This window comes from Rattus norvegicus, chromosome 12 (genome assembly GCF_021556685.1).
Source record: "Rattus norvegicus strain SHRSP/BbbUtx chromosome 12, alternate assembly SHRSP_T2T, whole genome shotgun sequence".
Taxonomy (NCBI): domain Eukaryota; kingdom Metazoa; phylum Chordata; class Mammalia; order Rodentia; family Muridae; genus Rattus; species Rattus norvegicus.
The window spans coordinates 24,281,592-24,309,113 of NC_141545.1; the positions used below are offsets into that span (position 1 = coordinate 24,281,592).

Sequence of the window (27,522 nt, forward strand, 5' to 3'; positions counted from 1 at the left end):
CTACTTCCACTGAACTCTATTTCTTCTGGATTTCAATGAGTTCATGTCAGGTCTTGCAAGAATAATATAACATTTGGGGATAAAGATACAACCTAGAAGACCTGTGCTGGAGGCCAAGATGGAGAAGACTTCCACAGCCACCATGATCTTTCCTTTAGTACTGTGGTAGACAGGGAGAAATGTGATCCAAACACTGAGGAACACCAGCATGCTGAAGGTCAAGAACTTGGCTTCGTTGAAGGTGTCAGGCAGGTTCCTGGCCATAAAAGCTACTGTGAAGCTCACTAGGGACAGAGCTCCAAGGTATCCCAGCACACAGTAGAAGGCTGTTACTGAGCCCTTGTTGCACATAATAATGATATGACCATGTTCAGAGTGTGCATCTGTGTCCACAAATGGAGGAGATATTCCCAGCCAGATTCCACAGAGGACAGTTTGTATTAGTGTACAGATGGGAATGGTGAATTTTGGTGCTCCTGATATAAGCAACCTCCTCAACCTTCTTCCTGGAGCTGTGCTCTTGAAGGCCAGGATGACGGTAATGGTTTTTGCCAAGACAGTAGAAACAGCCACAGTGAAAACAACTCCAAACATGGTCTGCTGCAGGATGCAGGTGCTTGTGTTGGGCTGACCAATGAATAGAAATGAGCAAAGAAAGCAGAAGGTGAGGGAGATGAGCAAGATGTAGCTGAGAGTACTGTTATTTGCCTTCACCACAGGAGTGTTTTGGTGCTTTACAAAAATCCCCAGGACAAAAGAGGTGAGGATAGAAAAGCATAAGGCCATGCTGGCGAGTGTCATACCCAAAGGGTTTTCAAAAGTCAGAAATGTCACAGCTTTTTGGATGCAGAGAGTCTGATCTGTGTTGGCATACTGGTCGTCTGTACATTTCACACACTGATCAATATCTGGCAAGAAATGCAATGTGACATGATACTACAACCTCAACATCTTTCCCCTTTGTACACTACCATGCCTGAATGTTGCTCATTCTGAAATGTAAGCCCACTATTTTTCTGTCCACAGAAGAAAATTAATAATGTTTCTTCTTTCAAGAGATTATATCCAATTCATAAAATATCATGTAAAAAACAACTGTGTTTTCTTTTTCATTTCTCATGTGTACTCATGACACTTTTTCTTATCTCCAAAGCACCATATTTATTTTTAAAAATATATATGGTGTGCTATGTTAATTTGTGCTGAGGTATCCATGAGGGCAAATAGTATTTACTGTTACATCTAAAACAGTGAATGTTATGTTCTCTGGAGCAAGAAGGCACCTGTTGGACACTATTACTCTTTTTGTCTCATGGCAGAGAAAAGTTAAAGCCCTGAGAACACGCTGAGGTCTTTGGTAATCACATTAATTAGTATGAATGCCTCATCAGCTAGCAACCATCCAAGCTTATATTTCCAAAATATCATCTTTGGTGCTGGTTATAGTTTTCTTAACTTAGAACAAAATGAAGGCACTTTTGAAATGAGAATATCAAATGAGAAAATGTCTCTATCTGGTTGACTGTAGGCAAGTCTGTGAGGTTTTTTTCTTAATGATTTTAGTTGGTGGTTCTCCTCATCTGTGGCCCCTGCCAACCTTGAAGATTCATCCTCTGTTATTTTAACAAATACTTTAAATGGGCTATGGGGAGCATGGCAGTAAGCAGCTCCATGGTCTCTCCTTTGGTTTCTGCATCCAGATTCCTGCCATGAGTGTTTTCTATAACTTCCCTTCATCATAAACTGTGAGCTGGAAGGTTAAGTAAATTCTTTACTTTTGAAGATGCTTCTGGTTAATTTGTTGAAAGACATAATCTAATCTGAATACTGGAACGATACGAAGGACATTTTTATTGCACTAAATCAGATTTCTAAATCTTATACCCAGTTTGTTTAATTGAGGTACTAGGTAGTCATCTAAGTACCCCATGGAAGATGATTTGTCAACTCCCAAGAAATTAAAGAGGTATACACTATTTCACATGGAGAGCATGACTTTCCTTTATGTAAGTTTTAGTTTCTACAACATAATGTTAACTTTAACTTTAATTACATAAAAAATTATTGATAGAGTGTGTTCATCTTTACAGCTTTTCTGTTCCCTGTTTTCAAGTTGCCAACTTGCCAACAGTATTTGTTCTGAGTGTAGTACTGAGGCCCATGTGGTGTCTCTTGTCCACTTTAAAATATCTATTTTACATGTAAAGTGTTTCAGTTTACCTTTGGGTACACATATTGATTAGCCTTTATGTACAGTTTTTGATATTACAGGCAGATATATGTTGTACTAAACTTGTTGGTACTATGGCTGTTAAAATATTCCTTCCTCCTCTTTTAGAACATTTTAGAAACCTTAGATGTTTGATTTCGTGTGTGTTTTGTAGATACCTCTACTATTGGAACTGTCTACCGCTCTATATTCTGAGTGGTTGTGGTATTCTGTAGTGAACTCTATTGGTGGGCAAGTGATCTTATTAGTGATAGGAGAAGACTAAACTTAGCTGTGGTTATTACTATAACTAGATTCCAAATAAAGATATAGTATTTGTCTTCGTAAGCCCATGTTATGTCCAGTTATGGATATGATGGGCTCCATCAAGGTATGTGTAGTGACACTGCACTGATAAGGCCATCATGTCATGCTAGTTGTTAAAATGGTTTATAGGTATCATAGGTGGGTAGGTCTACTTGTTGCTTCTCTCCTTCGGAAGCTTGGATGATGCCTTCTGTTATGAAAGCTGCTACTCAAGAGAAGTCCTTTATGTCAGTCCTAGCTCAGGAGTCTCTGGACCTGTTCATGAAGTGATATGTATATTCAGCAATAGTAGCTTACCTTGCACCTCTTAGCCAGAACCCAGGTCAACAGAAGAGGCTATAGACTTTGGTCGACTCTTAGCCCTGAGCAACTAGTCAAAAGAAGGCTTCTGAGACCTAACATTGGAGTATTAATTAAGTGGTGTTTGACTCTATCATGGACCATGAAGCTATATGTAGAATGTGCTACATATACTACATGTCACACCATTAAAAACTGACTGCTTTTCTTAGTAGGTTGAAAATATAGCATCTCAGATAATGGGAGCTGTATATATTCACCATACTATTGACTTCATTTCTGCTCTTGCTGTCCCACTATGTATCTCTGTATGCCTCTGTCTCTACCTTTCTCCTCTCTCTTTCTTCCTTTCTTTTCATTTTTCCTGTGCTACCTCTGGATCAGAAGTAAGTTTTGAGTGATAGCTAGAACATTGTACTTTACAATATACTTCCTTGCTCACCATGATTGTTTGAAGGAAATCTACTATGCTATGAAACCATGATCCCCAAATTAATTTCTTTCTTTTGTATGTTGCCTTAGAAATAATTTTTGTCATACTGCAAGACAAGTGATTGAGACATGATTCAAAATGCTCCATTATCAAAAACTCACCCCAACAGAGATGATAAAAAATCCTATAAACTTGGAGTTTATAGCACAGTTTCCCGACAACATCACAGGGTGAATAGTATCTCTGGAAACCTCATATGTTTCTTGTTGTCTCAGGGATATGGGCTTATCTCTTTTTGCTTCAGTGAGATGTTCTTTTTAAAAATGTTCTAACTTTAATCCTTTCTGTTTCTATTCATGTTTGGAGCGATTGTTCTAATGTATCTGGACATTTTCCCAGAGTCTCTGAAGGCATTAAAAGTGTTACATACTGAGATTAAGGATATTCACTGTGACATTTGTTACTTAAGCTGCTTTAGAGCTTCCTGTGTCTTAATGAGATTCCCTCCATATTAGGTTACTTCTCTCTGAAATTCCCTCTATAACACAGTAAGATTCTTGATACATATTATCCAAAGTGTTGTGCTTAGAGTCTGTCTAATTCTGTGTCCACTAATCAGCAAGAAGAAAACCTCTAGATCAGTTGCTTATGTCTCAGATATGTGGTTTCTACAAAAGCAATAGGATCTTAACATTAAGTTCTGAAGTATTTGGGGTTGTCTCTATTACTTCATTGACTAACCCACTGAAAGATTGTAGCACATATGTGACATGTGGGTTTTTACTTGATAGCCAGTGGTAAATCAGCTGTGCATTGTCTCCCCATACGGGATTGCTCCAGTGAAATTCTACACCTGTAAACTACAGTTTCTGCAGCTTCAGCAGGGGTAGGCTTACTTATGACATTGAGATAGGATTTTATTATTAGTTATGTTCCCCCATTCTTCCTCTTCTACTCTTCAAATCAATTACAGACCACACTCTCCAAATCCTTGTTTTTTCATTATTATATTTCTCAAATTCATATGTTTTCAGCTGTGTCCATTATGAACCATTTCATGTGTCCTGACTGTTATACACATTCAATTTAAACCCATATCTAAAGTTTTAAAGATTATACATATGTATTTATATGTACATATGACATATATATGTAAAAGATTGTTGGTAGCAACATTATTTCTTCATCTGCATTACCTCACTCAATTTTATTTGCATTAACATTCATTGTGTGATAATTTCATATTCATAGATAAATTATTCTTTTATGTGTATTTGTATATAGTTTAACTATCCATTAATTAGTTGATGAATATGGAGGATATTTCATTGTCTTGACTCTTGTACCTGGATAAGGTTGTGAGTGTGTGTACATAGAGTAGGCTATAGATTATGTTTATTGGGTTCCTTTTGGGGATATCAATGTGCTTGATGGTTTCTGACAATGTACCAAAAATGAATAAACATCTGGAAAGGAGTAGTCTAAAAAAAAGAAAAAGCATCTATAAGCCTGACCTGTGGACAAGTTTTTGTTATATTTTCTTGAATAATAATTGATGTGGAAAGGGACGGCTCATTTTGGGTCTGACTTCTATTGCACAATTGATACTACATTGCTTCAGAAAGCATTCTGGTCAAACCATGTGACGCAAACTTTCGGCTTCCATTTTCCTATGGGTTCTTTATAAGTTCCTGCCCCTAACTTTCCCCTTTCAATTTTTTGCCTGATTTCTCTAAGTTCTGGAATTTTTTTTTCCTTTTTTTTCGGAGCTGGGGACCGAACCCAGGGCCTTGCGCTCACTCGGCAAGCGCTCTACCGCTGAGCTAAATCCCCAACCCCTAAGTTCTGGAATTTAAGCTCAGGGCTAAAACATGAAACAAAGCATTTCACCCCTTAATTACAATTTTAATGATTTATCAGAATCAGCCTCAATGAAGACACTAGCAATTTTCACAATGAGCAAGGGAATTATTTCTACCTTTTGATATGTTCTTTACTTTCTTCCGTGTTTAAATATTTCAGTGTACTGATGTTTTCAGTCTATAATTTTAATTATTGTAAGGTATTTTTAGTGTAATAGTATTGTTCCCGTGATTTATTTCCTGATGAGTTTGTTGTTATTTAAGAAGACTTTTTTCTGAGTTAATATTGTGTCTTGTTACTTTGCTGAATGTATGCATCAGCTGTAGGATATTTCTGTTAAAGTCTTTGGGGTCTACTAGGCATGTATCCTGTCTGTTTAAGTTAAGATACTTTGAGTTTCTCTTTTCTATTCTTCACCTCCTTTGTCTACTTCATTGCCTTACTTCTCAAGCTAAGATTTCAAAATCGTTGGAACAAAAATAGATATGGGATAATATTTTCCTGTGCCTGATTTAGTGGAACTAGATAAAGTCTCTTTTCTGTGAGTATTATGTTAGCAGTGGGATATTTATAAATACCTACATCTCAAGGATGGAGCCAATATTACATGATCCTCATCACGAGTCCATTGCATACAATGACAATGCACAATTATATTGTATGCATCATTGCATGCATGCATTGAATGTGTGATTTATAATATATATATATATATATATATACATATATAGTTATAATATATACATGATTGTCTTAGACATGGTTTCTATTCCTAAACAAACATCAGGAAAATATCAAGATGGTGAGGAAAGGGTTTATTCAGCTTACACTTTCACATTGCTATTCATCACCAAAATCTGTCAGGACTAAAACTCATGAAGGTCAGGAAGCAGGAGTTGATGCAGAGGCCATGGAGGGAAGTTTCTTACTGGCTTGCTTACCCTGGCTCGCTCAGCTTGCTTTCTTATAGAACACAAGACTTCCAGCCAGGGATGATACCACCCTCCCTCCTTGATCACTAATTGAGAAAATGCCTTACAGCTGGATCTCTGGAGGCATTTCTTCAACTGAGGTTCCTTTATCCATGAAAACTTCAGCCTATGTCAAGTTGACACACAAAACCAGCCAGTACAATAATATTCCAGAAGATTGACCTATTGTTTTGAGGGGCTGGGTTTTATTCAACTACTTCAATATTTTTTGAATATTACATGATTTTTTTCCATACTCAGCCATACCTAACAGTACTAAGAACCATTGATTATGTCCTTTGGTCATCTATGTTCTGGTTTGAACACTTTTAAAAAGCCATGATGAAATCTCAAATGTATGTAGCATCACTTGCTTCATTCTGTAGGATTTTGCACATAACCTTAATTGTGCATCTACACATATTTTCTTACCTACTTATTTGAATTACAGATATCAGGAAGCAGAATTTTACATTGGTAGCAATTTATGCCATATATTGTTATATATGAGACATATGAATCTATTAGTACCCATGCTGTTTGGATTGAATATTTTTGCTTCATGTTGGTCTGTGTCACAAATGAGTATGCTGTCAAGGTTGGTCAAAATTTGGTGTCAGATCCTTGGGCCTGGAATTACAAAGAGTTTCAAGCCATCATAATACTAGTGGAGGTCACACCCATTTCCACTAGAAGGGAAGCTGCTTTTCTTAACTTCTAAGCCATCTCTTGAGTGCCTAAATTAATTAAGACAAGTCTACTGTCTATTAATATCATATTTATTTCAGGATTTGTTCTGGGCATTTTAAAGTTGAGCTAGTGACAGATTAATGGTTTTAATGTAATGTTAATATAGGTCGAAAAGACTGGAAATAATTACACTTGTTAAATTCTCTGGAAGAGATTATTCTTAGCATTCTTTCACATTCCCAACCGGTATTAATTGAATTAAATATGGCTTGTAATCATATAAGGCCCTAAATGTAGACTATAACAAGGAGCTATGTTGTTGAATATAACTATTGATTATGAGCACAAAATCTTAAGAATGTAATCTGTGTACTTCTCTTCTGCATAATTTCAACTTTGATATATGGATTAAAAATGTTGTGAGAACCTCATCTTTAATGTACACACTTGCCTGTTCCATTGGAAATTTCATTTTTTGGACATGGGACACAATCAAAACAGCAAGCGGCTTTCCCTTCCTGAAGAGATTTCCTGAATCCAGGACCACAACTTTCACTGCATACAGAGACAGGAATCTGAGGATATTAGAGAAATGAGGACATAAAGAATTAACCTGGTAACTGATATATATTAGAGGATTGGGAAAAATGAATTTAATATTCTGCACGCTCATTCTATTTATTTATGCTACTATAAATACACATTATTATATATTATATATATGTATATATATATTAAGATCATGCATAACATTGATAAGAATGTGCTAATTCTTTGCAGCCATAGACAAATGAACATGGAAGCAGTGGAACATGGAAAGTGAGTTTGTAACTTTATCATTAGATTCATCTTTTAATTTACGAGGAGGCATCAGTCTCACCAAGGCATTTTTCATGGTTTTAACCTGTGTTCTCTACAGAATAGTGTAAGATTCTGCCCACCTGTTGCTCCACTCCTATGCTCCACTCTATCCTGTCCTCAGAAATCGACAATTGTTGACCAGGTGGAAAATATGGAGAAAATGTTCCTACTTTCACTTTATATGTAAGACCTTGTGGAAAGTCCCAGAAGTTCAGAATGTCATAATCCACGTGCAATTTCTCTGAAGGATTCAAAGATATTGGATCTCCCCCAGGATTCATGAATTTGATGTTCTTCAGTATCGAGTTCAGCTAAGGAACATTTATGATTCATAATGGTAATTTTTATTATTAAGTGTTTGAATTATGTCACATTCACATTTTCATTGATCCCAACAAAAAGGGAACTACTGTTACCCATATATGATTGAGAAATATGTATACTTACATTGAATTGACATCATAAGTACCGTATATTATGTTAACAGAATAGTGAGACCGAACTAATGTTCCTTATGTATTCTAATTATTTTCAGCACTGGTGAGCAAAGTTTATGATACATGAGCATTTTGCATATGAGACTGATAGTCTACAGGAATCTGGTTTTGAGTTATCAGTGTAAAATTATCTAGGATATTTTGTACTCTGATTATGTCTATGTGAGTGTCATTTGGGTTAAGTGAGGTGTGAATACCCATCCTTAACTGAAGCAGGTTCATTTCATAATCTGTGCCTGAACTGAATATACTCAAGGGAGCCAGTTGAGCAATACCATACTCATAGCTAATTGCTCTTGATTATGGAAATTTATGTGGCAAGCTTCATTAAAATTCTGTCAAATTGAGTTGATCTTGATGCTGGTCTATAATGTCTTATTGTGAGTAAAATAATCCATTTCTCATATATGGCCTTTGTCCACATATTTTATGAGAGCAAATGAAAGAAATGTAGGAAAACATCTATAGTTCTACAGTTTCATGAGATATTTTAAGAATATTTGACTTGCTGGTACTGTACAGTTCTTAGGACCTTAAAATATCAAGTCACTTCTTTTCATATATAAGAACAAGGTAGGAAAAGATCCAATTTTCACCATTGAGAACCTTTGAAGTGAAGGAGACTAACACCCAGGTATAGACTTTTCTTCCAGTCAGTAAAATAATCTAGAAAACTTGTCTTCTAAAAGGATCCCCATTGAATTTGTTTAGAGTACATATGGGCCAATTTTAAAAAGTTACATTTGTGATACTGTCCAGAATCCAAAGAAAAACCATTACCTTCAAGGGTGGGAAATTCATTCTTCCTCCATTTTTCATTCCGTGTATGTCTATTTCTTGACTAAGCATCTTGTGCATGGTGTGGGCCACAGCATATACAGCATTGTATACATGGTAACTGCCAGTACTTATAGCTATGTCAAAGTGGTACCAAGGTAACAATCCCAAGTTACCTCTAGATGAACAATTTTTTAATGAGTTACAGGTAGCATTAGATATTGCACAATCAAAGTAAATCTCCCACAGTCTGGCAAGAAAAATGTCATCTGGGTATTTAGAAGGTCTCATTGTCTTTACAAACTCTTTAAAAGTAGAAATATCACCTTGGCATTGTGAAAAGATGAGAGTCCCATGGAATGAGTCAAGAATTAAATGTCTCATAGAAGTCATGACTTCCCATTTTGAAGTGGTAACCCAGATTCTCCACGGAAGTATATATTCCCATCTTCTAAACAGCACACCTAAGGAAGTTTCAGTGTTAGCGTAAATGATAACAACTTTGGCTGGGTTTCTCATAATCCGAATAGGGTATTCATAAGCGTTTTCCAGGTCCATCATGTGAGTAACTGGGATAAATTCCATAAAGGCTACACAGACTGTGTTTCTTTCCATTTGTGGAATCAAGTCTGTGACAAAGTTAACACCATTCTCATCCTCTGAGATGACCAGTCCCACCCAATTCCATTTGAAATGGACAAACAATGAGACCATGCCTAAGGCCAAAGAAGATTCTTTGGCAGCCATCTGATACAGAAAAGGAAACTTCTCAGAGTTATTCATACTTGGTTCAAAAGGTCCAATGCTCAGCTGTAAAAATGAAAGTAGGGATAGACATTAATGAGGAGGTTCTGGAAATCCCAGAAACATTATCATAACACAGTGACTTAATGTTTAGAAATCCAATTTTTATTTAACGTCAAGTCTAGTACTGGGATATGATTCTGGAAAATGAGTTGAAATACTCACTTTAATTGTAGACACATGTGTATATCTTAAGACCTGTCTGTACATTTCAAACAGAAGAAACTTAAATCTAGTAATATGTCAAAGCATGTAGCTTTAAAGTTATGTATTTTTTAGGAATGTTTAAACAGTTGGTCCATTGACAGTGTCTGTGTTTGTCTGCATAAAAGTGTGTGTGCGCCCAGCTTTCTACAGTGCATACAGCATATGTATGCATGTGAAGGCTAAAAGGGCACAGCAGGTGTTCTCTAATTTTTTGCACATTTGCTTATGAGGAAGGGTCTCTCTTTCTCTCTGGGCTTCATGTCTTTTGCCTTGGGGAATAGATAAGATGCCACAGGATTTATCTTGTATCTTGTTTGCTGTCATGAGGGTATATGTGAGGCTTGCACCAAACTTTTATCCTGATTGCACAGAAACCCTTCTTTACTTTTGTGCTATATTCCAGCCCAATACTATTATTTTGAATCATACAAAAATGAATCATCCCCCTTATTATTTTTTATGGTACCCAAATAATGGAATCAAATGAGAATATTTTCCTTTCTTCCTATCCGTATTATCTCACCTGTGGATATTTATATAGACCCAAAAATATGGCAATTAGGGAAGAAATTTCCCATGTTGTTCCTGTTATGGCAGTCACAGATTTTTCCTCTGTTTTGCACGTATAGTTCGGAATGAGTCTGTTCTGCCCTGTTAGCCACTTGAGGAAACATATTACTGTCTCTCTTTCAATGGATCCAGCACTGTGAATATCATATCCAAGCGTCATGTTAGGTAAAAGTATAGGGTTTCTGTTGATCTCCTCTATGGCAAAAATTAAGGCCATCACAAATTGGTAGTTGTGTGGGGTAATCCTGTGTAGAAGACATAGGGATCATTACACATTATCTCAAATCACCATTGGGGTGTTCAACTGAGTACATTCACTATTATGCATTGAATAAACACACCTCCTCAGAGCTTCAGTGTTCAAACTGCCTCTTCTTTCCCAAGATTGCTCATGTGTCATTAGCACAGGTTGTTGTCATGTTTAGCAGCTCCTATGGGGACTAATGCCTTTGTAAATATTTGAGCATAGATGAATAAGTCTGTATTCCTTTCAGGAAACAACCAGCAACTATGTGTTCATCTTTAACATGGTATGTCTACCTGTTATAAGATTAAAAAATATATTTTATGTGTTTTGAGGGATTGGCAGTGTGTAGCTTGTGGAACGCCAGACTGAACCAATACATACTAAGAGTTCCTGATGAAAGCTGAAATGAAAAAAAATAATTCTATGCCCTTGTTCAAGGTTACACTTGTCAAAGCCTGTCTAGGGCTGGAGACAGTAATATGAATTAGTGAAGTTTGAGGTGTTTGATGATATTTTCTACCCCTTATACTTCTTGTCTACATCAATGTGTCTCTTTTCAGATTGTGTAGTTGTATACCCTTTAAGATCTAAATGGTTAGTTTTGTCCTTTGTTTTTTTTTTTTAGTAAGTTGGTCATTTGATTCACAATTATGACAATTTATATATTCCAAATTCTACATTCTTTCTATTCCATATTCTTTCATCTACATTCATTTCTATGTTATCTACTATATATTCTCATTTATCTTTTTTCTCTATCTATATATACTTATATGCATAAATGTAAAAAATTTAATCTGCACAATTGTACAATGTTTCTTGTGTGCATTATTCAGAACAAGATAAGAAATAGACATGCTTTGTACATGGTGATAAGAATGGATCGATTTGCATTCTTCTACATGCTGACCTCCAGTTGAACCAGCACCATTTGTTGAAAATGATATCTTTCTTCCATCGGATGGTTTTAGCTCCTTTGTCAAAGATCAAGTGGCTATAGGTGTGTAGGTTCATTTCTGGGTCTTCAATTCTGTTCCACTGATCTACCAGTCTGTCTCTCTACCAATACCATACAGTTTTTCTGATTATTGCTCTGTAATACTGCTTGAAGTCAGGGATGTTGGTTGCCCAGAAATTCTTTTATTGTTGAGTATAGTTTTTGCTATCCTGGGTTTTTTGTTATTCCAAATGAAATTTGGAAATTGCTCTTTTTATCTCTATAAAGAAATGAGTAGGAAATTTGATGGGGATTGCATTGAATATGTAGATTGCTTTTGGCAAAATGACCATCTTTACTATATTAATCCTGCCAATCCACATGTACAAAGCTTAAGTCCAAGTGGATCAAGGACCTTCACATCAAACCGGATACACTCAAACCAATAGAAGAAAAAGTGGGGATGAGTATCAAATACATGGGCACTGGGAAAAATTTCCTGAACAAAACACCAATGGCTTATGCTCTAAGATCAAGAATCAACAAATGAGATCTCATAAAACTGCAAAGCTTCTGTAAGGCAAAAGACACTGTCATTAGAACAAAACAGCAACCAACAGATTGGGAAAATATTTTTTACCAACCCTACATCTGATAGAGGGCTAATATGCAAAATACACAAAGAACTCAAGAAGTTAGTTTCCAGAGAGCCAAATAACCCTATTAAAATGGGGGTACAGCGCTAAACAAAACATTCTCAGCTGAGGATTATTGAATGGCCAAAAAACAACTAAAGAAATGTTCAACATCATTAGTCATCAGGGGAATGCAAATCAAAACAACCCTGAGATCCCACCTCACACATGTCAGAATAGCTAAGATCAAAAACTCAGGTGACAGCAGGTACTGGTGAGGATGTGGAGAAAGAAGAACAGCCCTCCATTGTTGGTGGAATTGCAGACTGGTACAACCACCCTGGAAATTAGTCTGGGGATTCTTCAGAAAATTGGACATTGCATTACCTGAGGACCCAGCTATACCTCTCTTGGGCATATACCCAAAAGATGCTCCAACAAATAATAAAGACACATGCTCCACTATGTTCATAGCAGCCTTATTTATAATAGCCAGAAACTTGAAAGAACCCAGATGTCCTTCAACAGAGGAATGGATTAAAAAAATATGGTACATCTACAAAATGGTGTACTATTCAGCTATCAAAAACAATGACTTCATGAAATTCATAGGCAAATGGAGGAAATATCACTAGAAAATATCACTCTGAGTAAGGTAACTCCAACACAAAAGTACACAAATGGTATGCACTCACTGCTAAGTGGATATTAGCCCCACAGCCTGGAATACCTAAGAAAAATCATATGAAACCCAAGAAGAAGGAAGACCAAAATGTGGATGCTTCATTCCTTCTTAGAAAGGAGAACAAAATATTTTCAGGAAGAAATACAAAGCGACAAAGAGTGCAGCAGGGACTAAAGAAAAGGTCATCCAGAGACTGCCATACCATAGGATTTATCCCATATGCAGCCACCAAACCCAGTCACTATTGCTGATGCCAATAATTGCTTTCTGACAGGAGCTATATCTGTCTGTCCCCTGAGAGGCTCTGGCAGAGCCCTACTGGTACAGATGAGGAAGCTTGCAGCTAACCATTGAACTTTACAAAGGGACTCCAATGGCAGAGTTAGAAGAAATGCTTAAGGAGGTGAAGGGGTTTGCAACACCACAGGAAACAACAATATCAACCAACCAAACCCCATCAGACCTCCCAGGGACTAAACAAACAATGAGTACACATGGATGGACCCATGCCACATATGTGGCAGAGGATGGCATTGTCCAACATCAATGGGAGGAAAAGCCCTTGGTCCTGTGAAGGCTCATTTCACAAATGTATGATAATACCAGGGGGCTGAGTTTGGAGGGGGTGGGTGGTAATCAGAGTATCCTCATAGAATCACAGAGAGGGGTAAGGGGATATGGGAGAGGGCAGGAAGGGGATAGCATTTGAAATGTAAATACATAAAATATCCTAGAAAAACAAAATTAATAAAAAAACATATGCTCTTGGCGAAAGCTATATAATATATCCTTAGAAGAAAAAAGAGAAGAAAAATATACCTAAATAATAATCAGACCTGAAATCATTGCATAATCACTACATTCATCATGCAGTATTAAATACTAAAACTGCATTTCATATTTTGTATATAAATCTAAGCACTCCAACAGGATTAGTATTTAAAACCATCTTTTAATAGATGGTTAAACTTCATGTATACTAAAAATTTCTTTAAAATATTTATGATTTGTTACTAGTACACATTTGATTTATATCATTAATATTTTGATTTATTATACATTCAAGCTTATATAAAAATTTCTCACTAAAAATGAGGAGACATAAAAGGAAACATTGACCTTTCTGATCCTGGCTCACAGCTCCCTGCTCCCAAACCCCGTGGGAGAGAGGGCTCCTTGCCCAGACATGTGGTGAATCCTGAGACTGGAGGGCAGGAGAGACCGCCACTTTTGCCAACCATTGCCCACATCCCTGGCCCAAGAGGAAACTGTATAGGGCCTCTGGTAACAGGAAGATAGGGGCACTCAAGCTGTAGGAGCACTGCAGTCCAAACTGCGCCTGGATCTGAACAGACCTGGTCAAACAGCTCCATGCAACCAAATCCCATGGGAAGCAGAGCTAGACCTTTGGAGGGGCAGACACGCCTGGGAAACCAGAGGAGACTACTCTCTGCCCACATTTCTGACCCTAAAGGAAAACACCTAGCACCATCAGGGCCCCCTGTGACAGGGACCCAGAACTAGAGGCAGGCCCTTCTGGTTGCTGTCCTCACGGAGAGCTTAAACCCAACCCTGAGGAGCAACTACAGACCTGAGACCAGAGGTAAGACCAAATTTTCTGCTCCAAGTAACCTGCCTGATTGACTCAGGACACATGCCCACAGGAACAGCTAAAGGCCAGTGGACAGGAATGACCACATGCCTGAAAGCAGAACACTGTTCCCATAACTGGCTGAAAGAAAACAGGAAAACAAGTCTACAGCTCTCCTGACACACAGGCCTATAGGACGGTTTAGCCACCGCTAGAAATATCAGAACAAGGTAACAACAGAGACAACCTGATGGGGAGAGGCAAGGGCAGGAGCCCAAGCAAAAGAAACCAAGACGACATGGCATCATTGGAGCCCAATTCTCCCACCAAAGAAAACACTGATTATCCAAACACACCAGAAAAGCAATATCTAGATTTAAAATCACATTTGATCATGATGATGGAGGACTTTAGGAAAGATGTAAAGAACTCCCTTAGAGAAATGCAAGAAAACACAAGTAAACAAGTAGAAGCCCTTAGAGAGGAAACAAAAAACCCCTGAAAGAATTCCAGGAAAACACAATCAAACAGGTGAAGGAATTGAAAATGGAAATAGAAGCAATAAAGAAAGCACAAAGGGAGACAACCCTGGATATAGAAAACCAAAGGAAGAGACAAGGGGCCGTAGATACAAGCATCACAGACAGAATACAAGAGATAGAAGAGAGAATCTCAGGAGCAGAAGATTCCATAGAAATCATTGACACAACTGTCAAAGATAATGGAAAATGGAAAAAGCTACTGGCCCAAAACCTACAGAAAATCCAGGACACGATGAGAAGATAAAACCTAAGGATAATAGGTATAGAGAGAGTGAAGACGCCCAGCTCAAAGGACCAGTAAATGTCTTCAACAAAATCATAGAAGAAAACTTCCCTAACCTAAAGATAGAGATGCCCATAAACATACAAGAAGCCTACAGAACTCCAAATAGATTAAACCATAAAAGGAACTCCTCCCATCACATAATAGTCAAAACACCAAATGCACAAAACAAAGAAAGAATATTAAAAGCAGTAAGGGAAAAAGGTCAAGTAACATACAAAGGCAGACCTATAAGAATTACACCAGACTTCTTATCAGACACTATGAAAGCCAGAAGATCCTGGCCAGATGTCATACAGACCCAAAGAGATCACAAACGCCAGCCCAAGTTACTATATCCAGCAAAACTGTCAATTAACATAGATGGAGAAACCAAGATATTCCATGACAAAACCAAATTTACACAATATCTTTCTACAAATACAGCCCTACAAAGGATAATAAATGGTAAAGTCCAACACATGGAGGTAAGCTACACCCTAGAAAAAGCAAGAAACTAATCGTTTTACAACAAAACAAAGAAGGCAAGCCCACAAACATAATCTCACCTCCAAGTATGAAGATAACAGTAAGCAACATTCACTATTCCTTAATATCTGTCTACATCAATGGACTCAATTCTCCAATAAAAAGACAAAGATTAACAAACTGGATACATAATGAGGACCCAGAATTTTGCTGCCTATAGGAAACACACCTCAGAGACAAGACAGACACTACCTCAAAGTGAAAGGCTAGAAAACAATGTTCCAAGCAAATGGTCTAAAGAAGCAAGGTGGAGTAGCCATTCTAATATCGAATAAAATTGATTTTCAAACAAAAGTCATCAAAAAAAATAAGGAAGGACACTTCATATTCATCAAAGGAAAAATCCACCAAGATCAACTCTCAATCCTAAATATCTATGATCCAAATGCAAGAGCACCTACATACATAAAATGAACCTTACTAAAGCTCAAAGCACACATTGCTCCTCACACAATAATAGTAGGAGATTTCAACACCTGACTCCCATCAATAGACAGATCATGGAAACAGAAATTAAACAGAGACATAGACAGACTAAGAGAAGTCATGAACCAAATGGACTTAACATATATTTATAGAACATTCTATCCTAAAACAAAAGGATATACCTTCTTCTCATCACCTCATGGTACTTTCTCCAAATTTGAGCATATAATTGGTCATAAAAGAGGCCTCAACAGATACAGAAAGATAGAAATAATCTGCTGCGTCCTATCAGACCACCACAGGCTAAAGCTGGTGTTCAATAACAATAAAGAAAAACGACCACGTATACATGGAAGTTGAACAATGCTCTACTCAATGATAACCTGGTCAAGGAAGAAATGAAGAAAGAAATTAAAGACTTCTAAGAATCTAATGAAAATGAAGATACAACATACCCAAACTTATGGGACACAATGTATGCTGTGTTAAGAGGAAAACTCATAGCTCTAAGTGCCTGCATAAAGAAACAGCAGAGAGAGCATATATCAGCAGCTTGACAGCACACCTAAAAGCTCTAGAACAAAACGAAGCGGGTTGGGGATTTAGCTCAGCGGAAGAGCGCTTGCCTAGCAAGCGCAAGGCCCTGGGTTCGGTCCCCAGCTCCGAAAACAACAACAACAACAACAACAACAACAACAACAACAACAACAAAAATGAAGCAAATAACCCAGGAGGAGTAGAAGGCAGGAAATAATCAAACTAAGAGCTGAAATTAACCAAGCAGAAACAAAAAGTACTATACAAAGCATCAACAGAACCAAAAGCTGATACTTTGTGAAAATCAACAAGGTAGATAAACCCTTGGCCAGACTAACGAGAGGACACAGAGAGTGTGTCCAAATTAACAAAATCAGAAAGTGAAAAGGGAGACATAACTACAGAATCAGAGGAAATTCAAAAATCATCAGATCCTACTACAAAAGGCTATATTCAAGAACACTTGAAAATCTGCAGGAAATGGACAATTTCCTAGACAGATACCAGGTACCAAAGTAATAAGAGGCTCAGATAAACCATCTGAACAGTCCCATAACCCATTAATTGATCTCAAAAGTTCCACCAGAGAACTAGTAAACCTGATAAACACCTGCAGCAAAGTGCATTGGTATAAAATTAACTAAAATTCAGTATCCTTCCTCTACACAAAAGAGAAACATGCTGAGAAAGAAATTAGGGATTCGACACCCTTCATAATAGTCCCAAACAATATAAAATACCTCGGTGTGATTTTAACCAAGCAAGTTAAAGATCTGTATAATAATAATATCACGCCTCTGAGGAAAGCAATTGAAGAAGATCTGAGAAGAAGGAAAGATCTCCCATGCTCATGGATTGGTAGGATTAATATAGTAAAAATAACCATTTTACCAAAAGCGATCTAGGGATTCAATGCAATATGCATCAAAATTTCAATCCAATTCTTCATAGAGTTAGACAGAACAATTTGCAAATTCTTCTGGAATAACAAAAAACCCAGAAGAGCTATAACTATGCTCAACAATATAAGGATTTCTGGGGGAATCACTATCCCTGAACTCAAGCAGTATTACAGAGCAATAGTGATATAAACTGTATGGTATTGGTACAAGACAGGCAGATAGACCAGTGGAATAGAATTGAAGACCCAGAAATGAACCCACACACCTATGGTCACTTGATTTTTCACAAAGGAGCCAAAACCATCTAATGGATAAAAGATAGCATTTTCAGCAAATGGTGCTGGTTCAACTGGAGGCCAGCATGTAGAACAAGGCAGATCCATCCATTCTTATCAACCTGTACAAAGTGTAAGTCCAAGTGGATCAAGGACCTCCCCATCAAACCAGATACACTCAAACTAGTAGTAGAAAAAGTTTGGAAGAATCTCTAACACATGGGCACTGGAGAAAATTCCTGAACAAAACACCAATGGCTTATGCTCTAAGATCAAGAATCGACAAATGGGATTTCATAAAACTACAAAGCTTCTGTTAGGCAAAGGACACTGTTGTTAGTTCAAAATGGCAACCAACAGATTGGGAAAAGATCTTTACCAATCCTACAACTGATAGAGGGCTTATATCCAAAATATACAAAGAACTCAAGAAGTTAGACCACAGGGAGACAAATAACCCTATTAAAAATGGGGTTTAGCACACACCTATGGTCACTTGATTTTTGACAAAGGAGCCAAAACCATTCAATTGAAAAAAGATAGCATTTTCAGCAAATGGTGATGGTTCAACTGGAGGTCAACATGTAGAAGAATGCAGATAGATCCATGCTTATCACCCTGTACAAAGCTTAAGTCGAAGTGGATCAAGGACCTCCACATCAAGCCAGATTCACTCAAACTAATAGAAGAAAAAGTGGGGAAGTATCTCGAACACATAAGCACTGGAAAGAATTTCCTGAACAAAACACCAATGGCTTATGCTCTAAGATCAAGAATCGACAAATGGGATCTCATAAAATTGCAAAGCTTCTGTAAAGCAAAGGACACTGTGGTTATGACAAAACGGCAACCAACAGATTGGGAAAAGATCTTTACCAATCCTACAACAGATAGAGGCCTTATATCCAAAATATACAAAGAACTCAAGAAGTTAGACCGCAGGGAGACAAATAACCCTATTAAAAAATGGAGTTCAGAGCTAAACAAAGAATTCACAGCTGAGAAATGCCGAATGTCTGAGAAACACCTAAAGAAATGTTCAACATCTTTAGTCATAAGGGAAATGCAAATCAAAACAACCCTGAGATTTCACCTCATACCAGTGAGAAAGGCTAAGATCAAAAACTCAGGTGACAGCAAATGCTGGCGAGGATGTGGAGAAAGAGGAATACTCCTCCATTGTTGATGGGATTGCAGACTGGTACAACCATTCTGGAAATCAGTCTGGAGGTTCCTCAGAAAATTGGACATTGAACTACCTGAGGACCCAAAAAGGCATATACCCAAAAGATGCCCCAACATATAAAAATGACACATGCTCCACTATGTTCATAGCAGCCTTATTTATAATAGCCAGAAGCTGGAAAGAACCCAGATGCCCTTCAACAGAGGAATGGATACAGAAAATGTGGTACATCTACACAATGGCATATTACTCAGCTATCAAAAACAATGACTTTATGAAATTCATAGGCAAATGGTTGGAACTGGAAAATATCATCCTGAGTGACGTAACCCAATCAGAGAAAAACACACATGGTATGCACTCATTGATAAGTGTCTATTAGCCCACATGCTTGAATTACCCTAGATGCACAGGACACATGAAACTCAAGATGGATGATCAAAATGTGAATGCTTCACTCCTTCTTTAAAAGGGGAACCAGAATACCCTTGGCAGGGAATAGAGAGGCAAAGATTAAAACAGAGACAGAAGGAACATCCATTCAGAGCCTGCCCCACATGTGGCCCATACATATACAGCCACCCAATTAGACAAGATGGATGAAGCAAAGATATGCAGGTCGACAGGAGCTGGATGTAGATCTCTCCAGAGAGACACAGCCAGAATACAGCAAATACAGAGGCGAATGCCAGCAGCAAACTACTGAACTGAGAACAGGACCCCCGTTGAAGGAATCAGAGGAAGGACTGGAAGAGCTTGAAGGGGCTTGAGACCCCATATGAACAACAGTGCCAACCAACCAGAGCTTCCAGTGACTAAGCCACTACCCAAAGACTATACATGGACTGACACTGGACTCTGACCACATAGGTAGCAATGAATATCCTAGTAAGATCACCAGTGGAAGGGGAAGCCCTGGGTCCTGCTAAGACTGAACCCCCAGTGAACGTGATTGTCGGGGGGAGGATGGTAATGGGGGGCGGATGGGGAGGGGAACACCCATACAAAGGGGGAGGGGGAGGGGTTAAGGGGATGTTGGCCCGGAAACCGGGAAAGGGAATAACATTCGAAATGTAAATAAGAAATACTCAAGTTAATAAAAAAATTGGGGTTTAGAGCTAAACGACGAATTCATAGCTGAGGAGGGCTGAATGGCTGAGAAGCACCTAAAGAAATGTTCAACATCTTTAGTTATAAGGGAAATGCAAATCAAAACAACCCTGAGATTCCACCTGACACAAGTCAGAATGGCTAAGATCAAAAACTCTGGTGACAGTAGATGCTTGTGAGGATGTGCAGAAAGAGGAACACTCCTTCATTGTTGGTGGTATTGCAGACTGATACAACCATTCTGGAAATCAGTCTGGAAGTTCCCCAGTAAATTGGATATTGCACTGCCTGAGGATCCAGCTATACATCTCTTGGGCATATACCTAAAAGATGCTCCAACATACAACAAAGACATATGTTACACTATGTTCATAGCAGGCTTCTTTATAATAGCCAGAAGCTGGAAAGAACCCTTCAACAGAGGAATGGATACAGAAAGTGTGGTACATCTACACAATGGAATACTACTCAGCTATCAAAAACAATGACTTTATGAAATTCAAAGGCAAATGGTTGGAACTGGAAAATATCATCCTGAGTGAGGTAACCCAATCACAGAAAAACACACATGGTATGCACTCATTGATAAGTGGATATAAGCCCAAATCTTCGAATTACCCTAGATGCACATAACACATGAAACTCAAGAAGGATGACCAAAGTTCATATGTTCATTAAAAGGGGAACATTAATATCCTTGGAAGGGGATAGGGAGGCAAAGTTTAGAACAGTGACTGAAGGAATGCCCATTCAGAGCCTGCCCCACCTGTGGCCCATACATATACAGCCAGCAAACTAGATAAGATGGATGAAGCAAAGAAGCGCAGGCTGACAGGAACCGAAAGTAGATCTCCCCTGAGAGACACAGCCAGAATACGGCAAATACATAGTCAAATGCCATCATTAAACCACTGAACTGAGAACGGGTCCCCCGTTAAAGGAATCAGAGAAAGGACTGGAATAGCTTGAAGGGGCTTGAAACTCCATATCAATAACAATGCCAACCATCCAGAGCTTCCAGGGACCAATCCACTACCCAAAGACTATACATGAACTGACCCGGGGCTCCAACTGCATACATAGCAATGTGTATTCTAGTAAGGCACCAGTGGTAGGGGAAACCCTTGTTCCTGCCAAGGCTGGACTCCCAGTGAACGGGATTGTTGGTGGAGGGCGGTAATGGGGGGAGGATAGGGAGGGGAACACCCATATAGAGGGGCAGGGGACGGGCTCAGGGTGATGTTGGCATGGAAACCGGGCAAGCAAATAACATTTGAAATGTAAATAAGAAACACCCAATTTAATATAGATGGAAAAATGTTAAAAAAAAGAAATATTGAATTCCTGGTATATTATATATCACCAATATATGTGGATGTGGAAATAAAATGAAACAGTGACTTTCATGATAAGGTAATTTTTTAAGCATAAATCACATAACTTTCATTCTCTGTGTTACGTATCATCCACTGATTTGGAGTGGAATGATATCCTCATTGTATCTGAAGAATAAATTTTTCTGCTGTACTATATCCGTAATTAGGAAAGAAAGAGTTGGTTTATCATTTCCTCCACAGACAACCTGCATTGCCTTGTGAATTCCTTTCGATTTCATGATGCCAGGTTCAATTTATTCATTGCTTTCTTTCCCAGTGAATATATGAACCACCATGTGCTTAAACTCTTGATAATCAAGTTACAAATCATTAGTTGTTAGAACTCTGTTAGCCCTTTATAACGATTTAGGTACTGGCTTTTGCTTGAATTCACTTGTTTATGTCTTTCAGAATTTTCTTTATTTAATTTATAAATTAATGTAACATTGTAAATACAAACTTTCTAAGGATTTATGAGCACTTACTTTTAATAATTGAGAGCTATAAAATTTCTGGAATGTGGCTATGGCATATGGGCTCATTCAATTCTTTGAAGTGGAAGATGATCAAGTGTACTGTGTGTGTATATTATCAGGATTAAACACATTTCTCTGGACAATTAATTACCACTGCTAATAAAGTGTGTGAGAAAAGAAATTGTCCTTTTCTTTCAATCTATTTATTTGATTAATTTCTTTTAATTTGACAAGTAGGTAGATACCAATGACGGTATGACAGGCTGTACTGAATCAGAAATTCTGGGTTAGTTATTCCCCATGATCCTGGCCTTTCCCACCAGGTCTGTGTCTCTAGTACACTTCACAGTTCCTGAGGTCCACATATTGGAGCAATAAAATAAATATGAATATTGTAAACCTCTAGCGATGGAATGCATACCCTTTTCCTCTATCATATCTTACAGGGGAAACAAACATTTGAAATGCTAGAAAATAAAAAGTTCATATTGTGGTTGCAGAAATGGTGTGGCAGCAGACCAAACGAAACTCAAGAAGAACGATGACCAAAGTGTGGATGCTTCAGTCCTTCTCAAAAGGGGGGACAAAATATTCATAGGAGGGGATATGGAGAGAAAGTTTGGAGCAGAGACTGAAGGAATGGCCAGTCAGAGTCTGCCCCACCTGGGGATCCAGCCCATATATATATACCCAACAAAACTAGACAATATTGATGAAGGCAATAAGTGCATGCTGACAGGAGCCTGAAATAGCTGTCTCCTGAGAGGCTCAGCTAGAGCATGACAAACACAGAGGCGAATGCTAGCAGCAAACCATTGTACTGAGAACTGTGTTCCTGTTGGAGGAGTTAGAGAAAGTATTGAAGGAACTGAAGGTGCTTGCAACCCCATAAGAACAACAATACCAACCAACCAGAGCTCCTAGGGAATAAACCACTACCCCAAGACTAAACATGGGCATACCAATGGCTCCCGCTGCATATGTAGCAGAGGATAGCCTTCTTGGGCACCAACAGAAGGAGAAGCCCTTGGTCATGCCAAGACTTGATCACCCAGTGTAGGGGAATGTCATAGAGGCGAGAAGGGAGGCTGGTTGTGGAGGGAGAACAACCTTATAGTAGCAGGGAAGGTGGATGGGATAGGGTGTTTATGGATGGGAATCCCGGAAAGGGAACAACATTTGAAATGTAAATAAAAAATATCCCCCCACCCCCCAAAAAAGAGAGAAAGGAAAAAAGGAAAGTAGGAAGGAAGGAAGAAAGAAGGAAGGAAGGGTAGGAAGGAAGGAAGGAAGGGAGGAAGGAAGGAAGGAAGGGTGGAACAGTGTGACAATTAAGAGAACTGCCTACTTTTTCAGATGACCTGGGTCAAAATTGCTATACAGTAATTCCAACGTCATGAATATAAAAAATTTCCTGAACTCTACATACAGTCTGATAATACACAACCCGTGGATAGGCATACACGCACACACACACACACACCCTCACACTTTTATACATTCTTAAACATACACTTTTTACAGCTAACACTCATGAAATTCTCATATTCAGATTCACACCCACTCCCATACACTTTCACATACAATAACACATCACAAACACAGGTAATCATACTATACATTCACACATATACACACATTCTCCTAAATACATTCCCAAACACTCTTATTTGCATACACACATTCATACATACACTCAGACACCCATAAAGATTTTTAAAGGAATGATAATAAATTACTGAAAATGATGAAATACCATTTGAAAAAAGAAAAATAATGAATCAAGTTCTTTAAAAAACATTAAAATACAATTCCTAAGAAAAGAATGAAAAAATTTATTTTATGAAACCGGTATTTAATGATAGTATGTAAAAAAAAACCAGACACATTTATTGTTTTGTCAAGAAAATTGATATTTCCTCCCTTGATTTTATTGGTAAATTTCTTTTAAAATAAAAATACAGTTATCTAATGCAAATGAAATTGAAAATTATAAAAAATATTGCAATGGATTTTTCACAGAGTTCTTAAGGGAAAAACTCAAACTTCAAACAGAACTGAATGAATTTTAAAATAGCTGACTTATGAAGATTAAGAAAATTTATTCAGGTTAATCACACTGTCATGAGCACATGCAGGGAAGCATTCTAGAAGATGAAAAAGGTGGGAGTAATACAGGGCATGAAAGGGAATGAACCTGGCTGAACAAGGGTGTGGCAGTGTGATGAGAGAGAACGATATTGGAAGATGCAGTGGTGGGGCTGGAAGGAGGATGAGAGTTTACAGGGGATGAATGTGATCACAGTGCATTGTAAAAATTGTAGTGTTCCACAAATTAAATATCAAGAAGTATTATTTGTGGGGGTAAAATATGTTTGTGAGCAATATGCTAACAAAATTTTGGACTGGAAAATGGCCCCATTTGTATAGTGCTAGCCTCAGAACAAAACACAAACCTCCTGTCTGCCTAAACATTAACTAAGTTATGATGACACCAATAGACATGCTAATGGTGACAGGGGAACGTTCATGAGCTCATAAACACAAGACTAATAACTACAGTCAAAGAATGTTGAGAGTGAGAGAAATATTCTTCTGCAGGAGACAGCATACCAATTGATTATGTAATGAATACCACATGGTTAGCATTGAAAATATAAATATAATCACATCAAGAATTAATGGGGGTTTGAGAATTTAGCTCAGTGGAAGAGTGCTTGCCTAGCAAGCGCAAGGCCCTGGGTTGGGTCCCCAGCTCAAAAAAAAAAAGAATTAATGGGTTGAATTTATATCTTACAAATATGTAAAATATATTTCAATGTATATGTAGTATTGGGTAAATGGGAAAGTTTGGACATGGATATGAATTAAAATTTATACAAGGTTCACTGAGCTTGACACAGCTCAATAGGTAAATGGTTGCAGTGAAAGTGTAAATGCAGAAATTTTAATTCCAGTAACCAACAAAATTGTCCTCATTTAAACATTCCTTTGTAACTTAGCATTTCTACAGGCATATGGGATGGGGATGCAGGCATATTTCATTTCTCAACTATCTAGAAAATACTGCATAGACAAATAAACAATGCTTCAGAGATTGTGGAAATCAGAGAATCATATGTTTGTCCTCATGTGAGATGTGTCATACATACTCTCTTTATCTCACTCCGATTCAATTTCTTGTCTCTCTTTCTCTCATACACACACACAACATACACAATACACACACACAACATACACAATACACACACACACAAAGAGAGAGAGAGGGAGAGAGAGAGAGAGAGAGAGAGAGAGAGAGAGAGAGAGAGAGAGAGAGAGAGAAGATATTAAACAAGATCACTTAAGGCTAAAATGAATGACTTAATCACTCTCTTAGTCAGAGAAGCAGGATAGCACAGTGACAATAGCAAGCATGTACCACTGGCAGAAGTGCAGATAGTAAAATGGAAACAGACATAAGAGAAAATAAGGAGAAAGCAAATACATCAGCAAAAAGTTAGGAGTTGTGGGGGAATATCAGAGTTCCTAAGCATGTAAGTTGTATCTCTTTCTAGATCTCTAAAAAGGCAACACCCGACACATCTGTGTCTGACAGGAGTAACAATTACCGCTCTCTGTGGCACCTTCTCCGCTCACAGCATCAGAAATCACCTGTTCAAATTCTGTGCAAGTCTGTTTCATTCTTTTAGTAAGGAGTTCTTTGATTGCTGTTGTGACATTTCTAAGTGTCAAATGAATGTTCCTGTACAGGTATACTTCAGATCCTAGAGAAAATTCAAAGATCTCTGCTGTCTGCTCATAGTGCCTAGACTGTCTGTCCTGTAACACCAAAGCATTTGAAGACAATTGGAAGGAAATAATTATCTTCAAAGAGTTTGAAATAACTAAATAGAATAGGTAGTCTTCTGAGAAATATGGCACAGTCAGCACAGTCCCACCCAACTGTACCAACATTAGGAAGTGCACAGAAGAAATATTAAGTGGAAAGTCTTTGTAGAAGGGACATTGTTTTGTCACCCTAAGTACTGAACTGTACCTATCCCACAAGATAAGATTCTAAGTTACATCATTCGTCCTCCTGTGTGACAGAAATGTTGGACCTGGCTCGAGATTGATTTTCTTCTCAGACTAAACCCATAAAAATAGAAGATAATGGATGGAAAGAAAATCTTATTGTAATGGAAGAAGTGCTGTTGGGAATAAAAAAATGAGATGGGTTAAGGGTGCACACTGGAGAATATGGTTAGGTAGATCAGGCAGGAGACACTTACCGTAAACTGACGTCTATGCTCTCTGCCCCTTCAGTGTGTTGGGAGGTTTGATAGGTATAAAGGGGTAGGAATGCACTGATCACCATATCCCCATCCTGGTATACATTGTCTGTGGAAGAAACAAAACACTTATCGGTAAGCAATTTGCACAGGAGCATAGGAAGCTTGAGGGTAAAAAAGAAAAAAATCCAAGTGGGCATTGTCAGGGTTTCTTTGAGCACAAACGTAATTGGCTGTGAAGCCAGGTGCTAACTTTCAGCAGCTGAATGTTTGGGCCCTTTTGTGGGTTTATAAGAGTTACAGACACAGAAGTCCCTTGAACTACCTAGTCATTTCAAGACAGCTTTTCCAGTCCCCTGGAGAAAATTCCAACACTTTGTACCTTCAGGCTTCACAGCTGAGGTCTTCAGTAAAAGTGACAAACGCATGTTGAAAAATTCATTCATTCATCTCATGCCCTCGTAGTATTCTGTAGTATTCTTATGTCATCCAAGTCCAAGAATAAAAAAGAAGTCACCACAAGAATAAAATACGAATCCAACACAAATGGGAAAGATCGACTCTTCTACAGGTGTCCAAAAGCTATTGGCACAAACACCATTTGATAAAATGAAATTAGTATATACCTGAAGATTCAAAGTTAGATGTGTGAAGAAAGGATCCATCTTGAAGGGTCTCTCTACATAAATAGGGAACAGTGCCCCACTCTCTGCTCTAGATAATAAGGGTCTTATGTAAAATGTTTAGTGGAGGTCCTCTGCATTCCCCAGGATTCCCAGAATCTACACAGATTTCACAGAGGATGATCCTCATTGCCTGATGAATATGCAAATATACATCATATACATATATGCTATATATACATTTACATCTGCATGTACATCTACATAGTGTCTCCATTTTCCATTAAATACTAAGGCAAGCTGGAACCAGCGTAGTTGGTTATAACTTTGAGAGACCTGAGAATGTCGTTTTGATTAGGATATGTTGCTGTGGAAATGCT

The 27,522-nt window shown here is 38.0% G+C and overlaps 1 protein-coding gene across 1 annotated transcript; it reads right to left on the reverse strand.

Moving 5' to 3' along the window:
• Vom2r61 (vomeronasal 2 receptor, 61) lies at window positions 1-26,719 on the reverse strand. Its single transcript, NM_001099508.1, is given in 6 exon segments — window positions 1-908; window positions 7,239-7,368; window positions 7,735-7,965; window positions 8,932-9,738; window positions 10,463-10,754; window positions 26,520-26,719. Coding segments are annotated over 6 exon segments (2,568 nt in total).
• Between the last annotated feature and the right edge of the window lie 803 nt (window positions 26,720-27,522).